Source organism: Drosophila willistoni (assembly GCF_018902025.1).
Source record: "Drosophila willistoni isolate 14030-0811.24 chromosome 2L unlocalized genomic scaffold, UCI_dwil_1.1 Seg168, whole genome shotgun sequence".
In the NCBI taxonomy this organism is placed as follows: domain Eukaryota; kingdom Metazoa; phylum Arthropoda; class Insecta; order Diptera; family Drosophilidae; genus Drosophila; species Drosophila willistoni.
Window position 1 is genome coordinate 18,538,726 of NW_025814047.1, and position 17,400 is coordinate 18,556,125.

General features: G+C 42.1%; 1 protein-coding gene across 1 annotated transcript; it reads left to right on the forward strand.

The window, feature by feature from the left end:
• The first annotated feature begins 9,301 nt into the window (after nt 1–9,301).
• On the forward strand, nt 9,302–10,190 carry LOC6653247 (28S ribosomal protein S7, mitochondrial). The gene is made up of 2 exons (XM_002075575.4): nt 9,302–9,406; nt 9,499–10,190. Exons 1-2 carry the CDS (start codon nt 9,369–9,371, stop codon nt 10,106–10,108), a joined length of 648 nt encoding a protein of 215 aa, XP_002075611.2. The 5' UTR covers nt 9,302–9,368; the 3' UTR covers nt 10,109–10,190.
• The last annotated feature ends 7,210 nt before the right edge of the window (nt 10,191–17,400 follow it).

Consider the following 17,400-nt stretch of genomic DNA (forward strand, 5'->3'; position numbering starts at 1 on the left):
GACTTTGTTGCCACTGTTGGTAATGTTAGGCTACACATAATTTAGCTATAAGAACATATGATTTAATAGTGTTGTAAGACACTAGAAGGGCTAGTGTAGAAAAGCGGTCACTTGATATCGAGCCGTGGAGAGAAAAGCGTGAGTAAAATTCGCTATTAGTTTTAAGTTAATTTAATGTGTAATATTTCTTAAAAAATAAAACTCTCATCAACTCTACTAATCAATTCCTCCTCAACAATTTGGATGAAATTGGTCCCAGGGGCGCTGGGAGAGGGTCTATACTGTGAACTTGGCTTAGAACTTGGGTTTGTCATTGAAAATAGGTAAGTTAATGGTCTGTTTTTACTAGAAAATGTTTGTCAAGAATATATGGTCGAAAGTGTGTAATCGAGTTATGTGCAGTGAATAGTTGGCGAACTATTCTGACACTGAGTATCTGGGGGTGTCTGGGATTTTCCCGAAGTATTTTGGGTTACTCTGAATGGAATTTACTCGGCCTCTAAAGTTTCGTCTAGAATGTCCTTGGCATCTATTATTTCTATTATTATTATTTCGAAATGCCTTTCATATTATTGAATGTGCCTGCCTGCATGATAAGTTTTACCTTATCAATGGCGCAGTTAGGAGCCATTGCTTTGACAGGAATTGTTGTGCTATACTTATTAGCTAAATCAGGTGACAAACCGTCACTAATCTATGCATATTGAAAAATTTTTTTTGAAAAGAGAGAAGAAAAAAATTTATTTCAACTGTGCCTTGCACAGCGAGCAAGAGACGTGGAACATTTTTCAGAGTATGTTGTTGGCTCACAATTCAAGTATAAATTTTATTTGTAATTTAAAAAAAAAAATTCTCTAACCACATTGTTAGTAATAGCCTATCCAAAGAAAATGTTGCACTTTTGTGCATCAACTTGTTTATGGAGCTTATATTTAAAATTATTAAATAAGGCAAGTTAAGGCTTGCATTTGCATTTCTGAGGCCCCCTTGCGGTTCTTCGCTCTTTGGCGAAATTCGGCTTTTAAGTTGTCTACTACGCTCTTTGCAGCGTTGTCGGTCCTCCTCCCCCGTTAGGGTGGCCAGTTTGTCTACTTCCAGCCATTTCTGCTGGAGTAGCTTATGCACCTTGGCCTCCTCGTTTTGTTGCTTTCTTTGTTTGAGTAGGTTTCTCGTTGCAAGCCCGGTACTCAGCTATTGTGAGTGGGCGCGATCCATCGTTGGGATATTATTGGGATGTTTTTGTTGGTGTAGTAGTTTTTTATTTTGTTGATGTAGTTGTTTTTTGTGTAAAAATATATTCGGATCATTCATCTATTTAACATTATCATAACAATAATTATTTTTTCATTTCATGTCTTGGTTGTTGTTGTTGCTGTATTTTTTTTTTCTTTTAATTTGCTTCTGCCGCTATTGCAGTTCTTCTTCTGCTAGTTTTTTGTTGATAATAAATGTTGATCTTGGTCAGCGTTCACACGCTGGCCTGGCTTTAGCTCATGTTACGCTTGTGCATACATTGCTTATGTGAATATACATATGTATGTATGTGTGCATATACAATTGTACATACATATATGATCATGCTTAGCTGTATATTTATGTGAATATGTTCACGTGCATACATCAATGTATACATATAAACATATTCAAGTACACACTTATATTTAATTGTTTATACTTGCAACAAAGCGTTACAAGTTGAGCTCTTTGTACTAAATGATTATTTGTATAAATATACTACACTCTTATCTTCAACTGCTTTAGCATACGTAGAGCGAATATGCTCCTTTCTATGACGCTCTCAGCCTTACGAGCCAGTGCTAAAGCCGATGTCAATTTTTTGGGCTGTGCTGGTATAACCAGTGCTTTAATAGGACTCCTCAGGCCTGCCATGAAGGCGTGCAGAACAACGTCCTAATTTCTGTATTAAGAATGACCACTGCTTGCACCTCATGCGTCATGGGAAATTTATTTGTCACAAAAGTAGTTTTTTCTCAGCCTCGTCATCGTACTGCATTAAGTATAGGTCGCCTTGCCTGGCCATTTCTATTTGATGCCTGAGAACGCGCAGAGACGATTAATCGGCGTATGCGCATTCAAGTCTAGCAATGATTGCACCAAAATTTAGCACTGTCTGAAGTAAGCACTGCTCGTGCAGTGTAAATGATCATTGCCTTGTAATTTGTTTCACTTCCATAGTATCCCTTTATATGCCTCAATGGCTGATTTTCTCCAAGACTCATATTTTCGTGGTCACCAATGAAATTCGGCACCGATTTCGCAGCGTCTAGTCTAACCTCACATCTAATGCTGGGGTCAATTCTTACACTTTGCTACCTGCACTTGGGGAGCTTCTATTCTAAGTGAGCTAACTTTATTTCTTAGATGTTCGAGTTCGGCGTGAATCTTGCCTCTTATGCGTTGTTCTTGTGCGTTGCGGTCCTGACTGAGCTCTCTATTATAGCTTTTAACATTGGTGGATCCATTTTGGTTTGATTAAGTGCCTATGGTCTAACGGGTTGCCCATATTCGACGGACTCATCTGGCAACCCTGTATCTTTTGACAGAGACGTCAGATCCCTTAATGACATACCGCGTTGGAAGCGTCAGTCCAACCAGATTTTTACCAAAGAACAGTACACGCCAGGCGAGCGCTCCCAAATTGTTGAAATTTACATTCAACAAAATAACTCAATTGAAAAACTCAACGTGCGTATAAAAAATTAAATAATGTGAAAAGTGCGTCTTCCAAGAACACCATTAAACGTTTGTGCGAAAGATTTTCGACTGGTGATGCTCTTTCTAATCCAAAGAGGCCAAATCAAAGAGCTCAAGAACAACATTCGTGAGGAAATAGCCGCTATTCCAGCCGAAATGTTAGCTAAAACTATGGAAAATACTGCAAAACGAGCACAATACGCCGTACAGTCTCAAGGCGGACATTTGAGAGATATCATATTCAAAAAGTGATGTCAACAAATCTACTTGAACCAAATAAAATGATTATTATTGTCAACATCAAAAAAATTGTGCTTTTCTTTGATTTAAAAAAAAAATATGCATTGTAATATTTTTGTCTCTATAAGACTTTTTTTTTGACCCTATAAGAACAACTCATTCCATTGGTTCCCGTCGTGGTTTGCCGTTGATAGAATCGAACTCAAGATATGAATTACGATCGAACTTAGCCAGCTCGAGGTCAATCTTAATAAAGAAGATTATTTCAAAGGCAACACACAAAAAGTTGAGCAGGTTGTCTGTAAAGCTATTTCAAGAACTACCAAGTTCTATCATCAGCAGACTTTGCTAAAGAACTCCATACCATGTCTTCAACGCTAAAACTAGTTGGGAATTACATTGCCAACTAAATAAAGCGAAAAAAGTTGGCGAAGCCTACAATACCGAAGACCACCTTTTTGTTCATACCCTTAGGGGCTGTGAAAAATTAGTGGAAGAGCTTCGCCCTTAAAAAACTAAATCCACGACCTGTTATACCTGTTTTAGACCGGCGGTATAGAAAAAAGTGTTTTTTTGGAATAAAAATTCCAAAGTAACGGCGTGCCTTCCGTTCTGGTAAGATTACGACCTATTGAATTAGGAAGATTATGGCGGGATATGGTTAAGTATCCTGATCACTGTCTTTGTGGCTCAGCAGTATATTAAAGATTACGAAATGTAATTACGGCCAAGTGCCGTAATTAATGTGTGTTTATTGTTTAAGCGATTGTACAAAACTAAATATATTTGAAGGAGAGAAAATAAAACTATGTCTTAATACATAGATGGATATATGAATCTAAAGCTAAATACATAAGAAGAATGTAAGGCGAATGGTCATTCTATGAGTTCTTGGTCACATGCTGTGTCAGCGTATTTATGTTAAGCTGCAAAGATTATTTTGAAACTTAGGGGCAATTCGTTGGATTGTTTGTTAACTTATGTAAATACATACTGTAATAAGCCGATACTTTCCAATAAAACACGTTACTTCCAAATTCATAAACACAGGTATATTCTATCACATCCCTCCTTTTCTCACGAGCTTAAGCTTTAATCACTCGGTGGAGTTTTCGTAATCCTCTTCTGTTGCTTGCTCCTCGAGTTGTGCGGCTGGCTGTGGAGTTTGGTTTGTGGCAGGTATTGGAAACGATTTTGTGTTGGTAGCATCTGACGATTCCGTTTCACCAGGGACCCTTTTAAGGTGATTTGCATTTCTTATGAGCGTTTTGCCTCCCCCACATACTTGTACTATATTCCCTTCTTTATTCAAGACTTCGTATTCAGTAGTGTCAAAATTTGGTGTTAGTTTGTGGGGAAAAACTACATTCTTAAGAACCACCTTATCTCCTACATTGATATTTACTTCCTTTGCTCCTCTCCTTTTGTCTGCAGTTTCCTTTCCCTTTTGTTTATTGATGCAGTCATTATCCCTTTCCGCTGAGTCTGTAAACACTCCCACTAAATCTTGTATTCCCGGGATTTTATCCCTAATGACTCGATTGAACATCAGCTCTGTAGGAGCGGAGCCTGTGGTCCCATGAGGGGTTACATTATACATCAGTGTGAAAGCTTGAATTTCATCCTTAAGATTTTTCTTGTTTTGATGAGCTATCTTCAACCGCTTGTCTAATGCCTTGTTCATATTCTCGACCTCGCCGTTAGCCTGTGGCCAATAAGGGGGTGTTGTTATTTGCTCGATGCCGCATGATTTACAATAGTTTCTGAATTCAAGGCTTACATATTGTCGGCCATTATCGGTTCGTAACTCTTTCGGGTAACCAATCCTACTGAAAATTTCCCCACACGCCCCAATTAGTGATTCCGATGTAATGGAGCGAAGGAATTTAAACTCCATGTATCTAGAGTAATAGTCTATTAAGACTAAAATATATTCATTGTTTGGTAGTGGCCCTAAAAGATCTGTAGCGACCGAAATCCATGGCCCATTCGGAAATTCTGTTCTCTTCATAGGCGGTGGATTTGTCGCTTGGGATACTAAAATACAATCAAAACAATTCTTTACAAATTTCTCGGTATCTCTGTCAATTTGGGGCCACCAGACTTTGGACCTCAATCTTCGCTTCATGGCTGATTCGCCAGGATGTCCCTCATGTGCCAGCACCAACACTTTCTGTCTCAATGTTGCCGGAATAACAATCCAAACTCCTCTTAGCATGATTGTTCCAATAGTTGACAGTTCATGTCGAAATGGGTATAATTTATTTGACATTGCCGAGTCCCAAGAACCTTGCTGAAGGCACACCATTGCGTCTAATATTTCCTCATCCTGTGTGCTGTTTTCAGATATTTCAGATATCGATATTGATATTGGTGTAGCGTTTTCAATAATTCGCAATATGCTATGCTCACCCTTGATGTCGTAAGAACTGGTTGGCGTTTGCTCACACAAACGGGACAAACTATCAGCTATGTTTTCCTTTCCTGATTTGTAAATGACTTTAAGCTTATACGCTTGAAGACGCAGAAGCCATTTTTCGATACGCGCTGGAGGCTTTGATGTTGGCTTGAAAATGGTTTCTAGTGGTTTGTGGTCAGTCACTAATTCGAACTCTAGTACTATCAAATAAAAATAGTATTTCTCTACCGCCCAGATCAAAGCTAAACTCATTTTCCGTTTGGGAGTACCGCTTTTCTATATTCGTTAAGCTCCTACTAGCAAATGCAATTATACTGGGCTCGCCCTCATCGTTAAATTGCAACAGTACTGCACCCAGAGCAACCGGACTAGCATCAGCGATTAGTCGCGTTTTATTTTTAGGGTTAAAATATGAGAGACTCGGGATTTTAGTTAAAGCTAACTTTAGCTTTTGAAACCCATTTTCTATAGCTGGTCCCCAAATAAACTTCCGATCTTTCTTTAAAAGCTCACGTAAAGGCTCTGTTTGGTCCGCTAGGTCTGCATTGAACTTGCCCACATAGCTAACTACGAGTCTCTTCCTTATTTTTGGGTGGCCGAAATAATCTAATAGATTCAATTTTATCAGGATCTACTTCAATTTCTTTGTCTGTTAAAATGTGTCCCAAAAATTTAATTCTATTTGTCTCCCAAATGCATTTCTCATTGTTTAGAAGAACATTATTAATATTTAAAACGCTTCGAACCTTTTCCAGTGCTTTATCGTGCTCTTCTTTGCTACTTCCAAAAATTATTACATCGTCGATATAATTCATCACGTTGTTGCACGGTGCTAAGGCTTCTTCCATTCGTCGTTGGAAGATTTCTGGCGCCGCATTTATACCAAACATTAGTCGCTTATACCTAAATAACCCCTTCGGTGTAATAAAAGTTGTTATCTGCCTACTTGTTTCATCTAACTCCAATTGATTTTACGCGTCCTTTAGATCGAGTCGTGAAAAGATTCTGGCATTTCTTAATTTAGTCATAAAAGATTCAAATGTCGGCAAAGGGTAGTTCTCACGAAGAATCGCACGGTTGGCTTGCCTCATATCCAAACATATTCGAATATCACCACTTTCTTTGAACGCTATCACCATTGGAGAGATCCACGGGCTGTGACCCTTGACCGGTTCAATAATGTCCAGATTGTAGGCTTCCTCCAACTTAGCATTGACTTACTCTTCGAGCGCAACAGGAATACGCCTCATTGGTTGTTTCACAGGATCAACGTAGGGGTCTATTGTTAGTTTCACACTAATACCTTTCCACTTGGGAAATGGTGGCACAATCTCAATGTTGTTAACCGGTAGTCCAACTCGCAGAACATTTAACTTCGTTGCTGTTTCCCGTCCCAGCAGTGACTGCCGTTCTTTTTCAATTACAAAGAAGGATGCAATCAGCTCGGGGTTCTGCTTGATTGATATCGGTGCCTCAAAAATACAAATAACTTTAAGGATTTTATCTGAGGCGTATCCCCTAAATTGACTTTGTGAATTTCCGCGGACGTTAAAAACTGTTGCTTTCTTTAATTGAAGAGTTAACCAATCGTCCTGCGAGATAAGGTTAAACCGGGATCCAGAATCAATTACTAGGGAAACATCTGCACCTCCAATTCGGCATTGCATCATCTCTTCAAACTCCTCGTCACTGTCTATCTTAAAACAATTCCGTTGGATTGTCTTATTTTCCACTGGATTATCTTCTTCAATTCGGTGCACATATTTGCGTTTGGAATTACCCATCGCTTCCTTGTCATTTGACTGTGGGTATGGGCGTTTAAGGTTTGTTCTGCATCTGCGTGCAAAGTGACCCACACGAGAGCATCGGTTGCATTTAATCTGGCGTGCTGGGCACATCTGACTATCTTCCTTGTGACCTGACCGTCCGCACCTTCCACAATCACTCTGATTAATTTTCCTTGATTTTATATTAGTGATTTTATTTATGATTTCTGGCAATGACTTCGAGTGCTTATTTATTTCCTCGTCCACCTGGCAGGCTTCGATGATTTCGCTTAAAGTTTGTTCTTTTTCCAATAATTTCTTTTTTAGTTCCGTACTAGCCCAGATGTCAATGATTTTATCTTTTAAACAAATTTCTTCTATTTCGGCTTTCGTAGACCCGAAATTACACTTTCGGATTTGTTGGCGCAAACGCAAAATAAACTTTCCAAATGTTTCACCTTCTTCAGGAAAGATTTTCCTAAAAAGGTGTCTTTCAAAAGTCGAGTTTTGCTTGGGTGAGAAGTAAGCTGTCAGTTTATCGACTAGCACAGAAAAAACATCATTTTGATCGGCCTCGATAAATTCTACTATGGCACCCGGCAATGCGTATGCCACCGTCTGCAATTGGATACCACCCAAATGTAACAATTTTGTTCTTTTCTGAATTACAGATTTGACTTCATCCACTTCCAGATAAATCTTAAAAGCGCGCAGCCACTTTTCCCATTCATTTTGGAGCAATGCGTTCCCCAAACTTTCACACAGAAAAGGTTTTATGACGCTTTCGGTCATTGCGAATAAGTATAGATGTTTGTCTGAAAACAAAAATCAACCATTCATTAAATGCTTCTGTCGAGCAAGTTGCGTTTTATCGAATATTCCCAACAAATTTGTTCTATTAATTTTTCATCGGCAGACTGCCACTGACCACTGTCAGATAATATCTTTTTTTTACATTTGTTTAATCTCTTATCGGCTTTTAGCCTCTGACCTTTGCCAGATAGTTTTTGTTATTAAACATCCGTTTAACACCTTATCGGCTTTTCGCCCCTGACCTTTGTCAGATAGTTCTTCTTATTAAACATTTGTTTAATATCTTATCGGTTTCCACCTCTGACCTTTGTCAGATACTTCTTTATTAAACATTTGTTTAATAATTAATCGGCATTTCGCCTCTGACATTTGTCAGATTTCTTTTCGCTTTCTTCTCTTTTTTTTCTATTATGAGTGAAAAATGCATTTTACTTTTTTTTTATGTCCATGCATACGCTTACGTATGTTTGTGTTTTATGCCTACTATGATTACACCGTTTTAGGATTTCTCTTAAAAAAAAAAAATATTTCTCCTTCAGTTTTTTCCTTGAACTCGTAAGCACAGAGAACGCAAAACGAAAGGAAGAAAAGAAATAAAAAAACAAACGGATCGTAGCAAGGCATTGGACTTGGACTGGCACAGCCACGCTGCATTTATATATTGCTAATGTTTCTCCTTTCCTTTTTTTTCCTTTTTCACTATTTTATTAATATTTTATTTACTAGTTCGCTATATTGTTTTTAATTAATAGTTTTTTTTACCTCGTCGCCAATGTAATAACCCGATACTTTCCAATAAAACACGTTACTTCCAAATTTATAAACACAGGTATATTCTCCCGCTTCGATGCGGCCGCTTTGATTGTCACAAATATACTAAATACATATATACTAATTAGAACCAAGAGAGAGAGGTAATAATGGATCATAGAGAGAGAGAGAGAGAGAGTTAGAGTTGTAGGCATCGATTGCCGCTTAGCATCTCGGTGCTGGTTCCCAAACATACTTACATAGGAATTTGGCTACAGATATATGTATTATATCCAAAACTTTATAAGACATTAACCATAGATATGTCTAAAATATTTATCTTTTTTATGTTACAGCAGTTGCAGAAATAATAAATCTTTATTTTTCTCGCTGTATTTTACAAGTCAGCCGGTGGCTGCTGTAAAATGACCTGTAATAAAATGGTGGATAAGGCATGTGGAATCGCCTAGTGATTTGGAAGATGGTAGCCAGTGGGAATAGGGTGTCTTTCAACTTCGCCCATGGAGACGGTGACTATTGGGAATCGGGTATAAGATATCAAAACGTAGATATCTTGATATTTCAACATATCTTAACATCTCTCGACATATTGCATAACTTAAAATTGATTGAAGTCGATGCTTGCGCAAGTCTGTTAATGCAGCATGTCTTGGTCAAAAAATATATCAATTAACACATGGAGGTGCGTCGTCAAAGTCTATAAAACGATAAATAAATATAGATAAACGTTGTTATGCTTTTAGACGCCTAATTATATTAAAAATCTATTTTCAGGTGCGGTCGCTTAATGTCAATGTATCCCCAACATTATGTAGATCCAATATACAAAATGGAGGACCAATGTTCCAAACGTACTGAACTGTTAAGACTTAGTCACATACCAATCAAGGGGGCCCTCAATAATTCATCGGATACAATTTTTAATGGAGAAATCAAACAGAAAATGGTAAATTACATCACCAAAAATGGAGAAGGATTTCTATCAAGGAAGCTTATGGCTCAGACGCTCGAAATGATAAAGCGAACCCAACTAGAGGGTTCGTATATATCACCAGGATATAATAAAACAGAAACGGATGCAGAAAGCCTTTTAATTCAGGCTGTCGAAAATTGCCGACCTCTGCTACAATTGTCCTCCATAAAACGTGGCGGCGTCAAATATCATGTTCCTATTCCTCTGACAAACAAAAAGTCATATTTTTTGGCTATGAAGTGGCTATTAGATGCTTCGCGTGAAAAGGATCGTAAAGTTTCATTACCTGAAAAACTAGCTTGGGAGATTCTTGATGCTGCCCATGGCCACGGAAGAGTAATTAAAAAAAAGGAAGAGTTAAGCCGCCAATGTGAGAGTAATCGTGCTTATGCCCATTACAGATGGAGTTAACGTAGCTTTGTAAAACTCACCCATTAATAAACATTAATTACACATTTTTGAAAAATACAATAATTAATTTTTTGACCAGTGACAGCCTAATTGTTTTCAAAAAAAAAAAAGATTTAAGACGGGTACACAGATGTCTTATGTTTTGCGCTGACAAAGTTATAAAAGCTTTCAACTTAAGTTAAGTACAAAATTCCTAACTCCTAAGATTAACGTGTAATAAACATCGACCAAATATCCAAAAAATCAATATCTTATATATGTATGTACATATATATGTACATATGTATATACATAGGTTATCTATTAGTTAAAAACAACTACACATACTGTGAAGGAAGCAAGGACCGGGTTCCATTACATTTGAAATGATAAAGGCGGACACGTCAGTGTCAGTTGATTGTAGTTTTTAGATTGATTCTTTATTCCAAATTATTCTTTTGCTTAGGCTAAGTTTACATATACATACATACATACATATGTATATTCTTATGCTGCGACTCATGCGACAGCTACTAAAGAGAGGGAGAGTGTCGGTACATACATATGTACATATGGTTGGAGCGCTTGCATCAAAGTTCACACGCTGGCCTGGCTCTAGCTCATGTTACGCGTGTGCATATATTGCTTATGTGAATATATGTATGTGCATATACAAATGTACATATATGTATGATCATGCTTAGCTGTATATTTATTTGAATATGTGTATGTGCATACATCAATGCCCTGCAGTACGCGTCTGCGGAGACTCTCCGTCGAGTTTGCGGGGACATGTCCGCTGTCTTGGGGGACATAGCGGCGACACGCTCATTTAAGTTGCGGCGACATTTAACATTGGATGACCTAGCAATAAGGACAATCGGGACAACTGAGCGACAAAGTCGACGGTATGTCCGCGGATGGTTTTTCGAAAATGTTTTGAGGGACATTTGCAAAGAAATTTCCTCTGAACGTCGACGGTATGTCGGCAGGTCTTCTTTGCGTTCGTGTCAGAGGACGTTCCAGCGACATTTGCTTTGAATGTCGACCGTTGATCGATGGATTTTCTTTGCATGCGCGTCAGAGGACGTTCCATCGACAATTGCGTTGAATGTCGATAGTGTTGTCCATACAAAAATAAAAAACAAAATACAAATGTTCTTTTGATTAATTTATTCATTTATTAAATTTTTATTTCACAGCAATTTATTATATTATATTTTTTATTTATATTTATTTATATATTTATTCTTAATTTTTAACTAATTTTATTTAATTACAATAAGCTGTTGATCCAGACAGACAGACGGACAGACGGATTCCAACTCGTCTTGTCATGCTGATCAAGAATATATGTATATACTTTATATGGTCGAAAACGTCTCCTTCTGTGCGTTACAAACATCTGATCAATTTTATAATACCCTCTGCAACATAAAAAATTAAAATTTGTCACTTCTATTGTTACAATTTATTTTCATTAAACTTCATTTGATTTATTTTGAAATGCATACAAACTTACCTTTTGTAAGATTCCAATTATTTAAAGTCTGTTAAATGCTCATGCATATATCGATTGTTAGTAATAAGTATCGATTGTTAGTAATAAGTATCGATTGTTAGTAATAAGTATCGATTGTTAGCGATAAGTCCTCGATAGGTTGAGAGACGGCGCTTCTCTTCTCTTCCGGTGATGCAACGAGCAAGTTGCATCTGCGCAAAACCCAAAGATTAAATCCGACCAATACAAACTAATCTTTATCATTTTTACTTAATAATTAGGTGTTTACAACTCAGAAGTGGGATGACCACCCGAAAGAATACATATTTCGGGACACGGCACGCCACACGTTCCACATCTAGGACGGCCGCCTCCACGCCCACCGCTGTTAGTGCACCCACTGCTGTGACTACCGCTGCAGTACCGGCGGCCACAGGAGCCGCCGCTGCTGCACCTGCCGCTGCAGTACCGAGAACCGCTGTGCCGACTACTGACACACGCGCCCCTGCCGGGCCCGCCGCTGCTGGGCCAACTGCTGATATACTTGCCCCTGCCGGGCCCGCCGCTGCTGGGCCAACTGCCTCCATACGAGACCCTGCGGGGCTAACTGATGCCACATTCGCCCCTGCCGGGCCCGCCGCTGCCGGGCCAACTGCCGCCATACGAGCCTCTGCCGGGCCCGCCGCTGCTGGGCCAACTGCTGATATACTCGCCCCTGCCGGGCCCGCCGCTGCTGGGCCAACTGCTGATATACTCGCCCCTGCCGGGCCCGCCGCCGCTGGGCCAACTGCTGCCATACTCGCCCATGCTGGGCCAACTGCTGACATGCTTGCCCCTGCTGGGCCAACTGCTGCCATACTCGCCCCTGCTGTGCCAACTGCCGCCATACTCGCCCCTGCCGGCCCCGCTGCGGCTATATTCGCCCCTGCTGTAACCGCTGACGCCGCACCCGCCCCTGCTGTACCCTCCGCTGCGGTGTCCGCCGCTTACTGGCCACCTCTGCAGACTGCCGCCTCTGCACCCGCTGCCACTGCTGTACCCGCTGCCACTGCTGTACCCGCCGCCGCTGCCACTGCTGTACCCGCCGCCGCTGCCACTGCTGTACCCGCTGCCACTGCTGTACCCACCACCGCCGCCACTGCTGTACCCGCTGCCACTGCTGTGCCCACCACCGCTGCCACTGCTGTACCCGCTGCCACTGCTGTACCCACCACCGCTGTACCCGCCGCCGCTGCACCCGCTGCCACTGCTGTACCCACCGCCGCTGCCACTGCTGTACCCACCGCCGCTGCCACCGCTGTACCCTCCGCCGCTGCTGTCGCATCCATTACGGTACCTGTCGCCGCTGCCACTGCTGCACCCGCTGCCACTGCTGTACCCACCGCCGCTGCACCCGCTGCCACTGCTGTACCCGCTGCCGCCGTTGCACCCGCTGCCACTGCTGTACCCGCCGACTATATGTCTGCCATACGGGCTGCGGCCTCGCTCGCCGCCCCCGCCACTGGTCCCGACGCTGACCCATGGGAAGAGATGCCCGCTTTAGTGCCCTCCGTATCGACTGCCGCGGCCGCCATCACACCGGCCACTTCCGCCTCCCCCAGCCTGGATGAGCAACTGGTGACGCTGCAGAAACAACATGAGTTGCTACAGCTACAGCATCAAATCCGCAAACTGCAGCAGGGGATTGACGAATCCCAAGCACCGAGGCAGCAAGTCAGTGACGTGAGTGTTATTGAGAGCATGGTGGCTCGATTTTCAGCGGATACCGCATACGATGTGAAGAAATGGCTGAACGATCTGGAAGACGCATTTGAAATTCTGCAGTTGAACGACCGCCTACGGTTGGTCGCATGCCGTCGTATGCTGGAAGGTACGGCGGCGGTGCTGCTGCGCACGGTATCGGTGCACAGCTACGAAGAATTGAAGGCAATCCTCTTGCGAGAATTTGGACGCTCGTGTAGCATCGAGGAAGTGTACCACGCTCTGCGTGGCCGGCGCATCAAGGCAGGCGAGGGATGTTTAAGATTCGCAATCGAGATGCAGGAGATTGCCATGAATGCTCCGATTCCGAAAAACGAGCTGGTCGACCTGATCATTGATGGACTGCGGGACAACTCTACTCGAGTCGGCATGCTGTACTCAGCTCGGACAATGGCTGAACTGAAGCCCCTACTGGAACGCTACGAGCGCCTCCGTATGCTGGCCGCTGCCTCCAGACAAAGCAATAGTGTGAAGGCGCAGCCAACAACAACTGCCGTGGCGCCTGGAAACAAATCGTCAGGCACCGTCACGAGTGAGACCAGATGCTTCAACTGCTCAGGATGGGGGCATTACAAGAGTCAATGCCCGAAACCAATGAGACCTCCGAATTCATGTTTCAAGTGTGGCATAGTGGGCCACAGCTACAAAAACTGCCCGTCTCGAATTGGGAATGCCACCAATATCACAGCCGCCGCCGCTGACGAAGCGGGAGATCGACTAGACCATTTACAACTGGTGAGTGTTGCTTTTGTTTGTGATGAAGTGCAAGATAGGAAATTTATAGATATGTTTTCCCTCCTGGATTCGGGCAGTCCAAAGAGTTTTATCCGTCAATCTGAAGTCCCCTCCAACTGCCGTCTTAGCCCCCGTACATTGAACTGCCGTGGTTTAGGAAATAGCCAACTTCTGTCATTAGGCCAAGTCCAGTGTAGTGTTCGCCTCCGCAACACACAGACAATACATACGTTTGAAGTCCTGACGAACCAAGCAACCGAACTGCCGATGATTATAGGTAGAGATCTTCTGTATAAAATTAATATTAGACTCTGTAAACTGAAGGAACGAGAATATGAAAAAGAATCGTTGATACTCATGAATAAACCGACTGAATGTATAAATCCAAAACTTACTGCTGTTCTGAAGTCCTTTGACATATTTATGGAAAAGAGAGTGATACTGCCGTGTGATAGGAATGAGATTGTATCTGCCGAATTGTTGTCTGATTCTCCCCTTCCGAAAACTTCTGCTGTACCTTCGGAAACATTGAACGATGCACTTATGGCGATAAATTCCATTGAGCTCCCTGCTGTCAGTGAATTAGACTTTGATATAGAGCCCGCGTTACGGGAAGAGCAAACCGCAGCCCTTAAGTCTATTATTTCCACTTCGTATGTACAAGTTGATCCAGATTTAATCAAGCCCATGAACTATGAGATGAAAATAGAATTGACTAGCCAAACTCCGATTTTCTGCCGCCCCCGCCGTCTGTCGCACCACGAACGCATCGAGGTGCGTGAGATTTGTGACGATCTCTTGAAAGCTGGCATTATTCGCCACAGTAGTTCCCCTTACGCTGCCGCGATTGTCCCTGTACGCAAAAAGGACAACACCCTAAGAAAGTGTGTAGATTACCGCCCGTTGAACAAAATTACAGTTCGAGATCATTTTCCGATTCCTCTGTTAGATGATTGCATTGAACATCTGGGTGGCAAATCATTCTTCACTATCTTGGACTTGAAGAACGGTTTCCACCATGTGAAAATGCACCCAGACTCAATCAAATATACTGCCTTTGTAACCCCTGATGGCCAGTTTGAATATGTACGCATGCCCTTCGGACTTTGTAATGGCCCTTCCGTGTTCGCTAGATTCGTTTATTTTGTCCTTAAGGAATTTATTAACCGAGGTCAACTGGTGATATATATGGACGACATTCTAGTCGCGTCGCATGACTTTGAAACCCACCTTGAGATTCTGAAGGAAATATTGTATGTGTTAAGACTCTTAACTTAAGAGTGAACGGGCTATGCCTGAAGCTGACGAAATGCCGTTTTGCGTATAGGGAACTAGAGTACTTGGGCTACTTAGCCAATTCCGCCGGTATCACGCCTAAACCAGCTCATATTCAGGCGATACGGGATTTGCCCATTCCAAGGGATAGCAAGGAATTAGAGCGTTGCCTAGGCCTATTCTCATACTTCCGCCGATTTGTATCAGGTTTCGCTAAGATTGCGTGTCCGCAAAGATGTAAGAAAAGATACCCCTTATGTCTTCTCCGATGAATGCCTTGAAGCTTTCCGAACACTGAAGTTGAAATTGATCGAATCCCCCGTGTTATCTATTTACAACCCGAAGTCTGAAACAGAGTTACACTGCGATGCTAGTTCAATTGGTTTCGGAGCAGTGCTCCTCCAGAAACAAACAGACGGTAAATTACACCCAGTGTCCTACTTCTCTAAGATGGCCTCCGCCGCTGAATCGAAACTACACAGTTATGAGCTAGAGACGTTAGCTATAGTGTATTCCTTAAAACGTTTTGAGACATACCTTAAGTTCATCCCGTTCAAAATCGTGACCGATTGTAATTCCCTTGCGCTGACACTGAGAAATGGTGGACATTCCGCCAAGATTGCTCGCTGGGCCCTGCTGTTGGAAAACTATAACTACACGATTGTACACCGCTCGGGGGTTGGTATGCCCCATGCTGATGCTCTGAGCAGAATAGAAACTGCCGCATACGTTGACGATATAAACCTCGACTTCCAACTGCAGTTAACCCAGAACCGGGACCCTGAGATTGTCAAACTCCGAGATGAGTTAGAGAAATATGAGATAGCGAATTTCGAACTGCGAGATGGAGTAGTGTACCGCCTGTCCTCGACGAGTATACCCCAACTTTATGTCCCTTCCGAAATGGTAAATCATGTCATACGAGTAGTGCACGAGAAGCTTGGCCATATGGCCACGGAGAAATGTTGTGCACAGATCAAGAAGCATTACTGGTTCCCGTGTATGAAGTCTTATGTTAACAATTACATTAAAAATTGCCTCAAGTGTATCTACTACTCCGCGTCCGCTTCGGACCACCGTGTCACGCTACATAGTATTCCGAAAGTGTCCCTTCCGTTTGATACCGTCCATATTGACCATTTGGGCCCTCTTCCGTCCATACGTTCTAAGAAAAAGTATCTTCTGGTTGTCATTGACGCTTTCACCAAATTTGTGAAGCTGTACCCTGCCGCCACGACTAATTCACGTGAAGTATGCCAGACATTAGAATCTCAGTATTTTGCAAATTACAGTAGACCCCGCCGAATCATCAGCGATCGAGGTACCTGCTTTACTTCCTCCGAGTTTGAAGAATTTCTAAAGGCCAATAATATAATTCATGTGCTGAATGCCACTGCCTCACCCCGGGCCAACGGCCAAGTCGAGCGGGTTAACCGTGTGTTGGGCCCCATGTTGGGTAAACTGACGGAACCTGTGGACCACGCAGATTGGGTCCAACAACTGCCGAACATAGAGTTTGCATTGAATAACTCCGTCCACTCCACAACCAAATTTGCCGCTTCCGTACTTCTATTCGGTGTTGAACAACGAGGTGTGGTAGTAGATGAACTAACCGAACGGTTGGGTGAGAGAACGGAGGAGGTCGATGCCTCAGAGGTAGACGTCCGGAGATTAGCCTTCCGTAACATTGTTAAGTCCCAAGAATATAATAATATAAGGAATATTATTCGAAGCATCACCTCCCTGCCGTTAGTTTTGAGGAGGGGGATTTCGTAGTTATTAAGAATGTGGATACTTCGGCAGGCACGAACAAAATGCTTATCAGGCGGTATCGTGGTCCGTATGTGGTTCATAAAAAACTTCCGAACACTTCCGACACCAGCCACTTAAGATTCTTATTTACCCCCCTCTGTTGTTACCAATTGGAATCGAGGTCGATTCCTCGTCAGGACGGCCGAGTTGTAAGATTCCAATTATTTAAAGTCTGTTAAATGCTCATGCATATATCGATTGGTAGTAATAAGTATCGATTGTTAGTAAT

Coding starts and splice junctions, on each gene's coding strand:
- LOC6653247 (XM_002075575.4), top strand. CDS start 9,369: ATGTCTTGGTCAAAAAATATATCAATTAACACATGGAG. Junction 9,407..9,498: donor ATATCAATTAACACATGGAG/GTGCGTCGTCAA, acceptor ATCTATTTTCAG/GTGCGGTCGCTTAATGTCAA.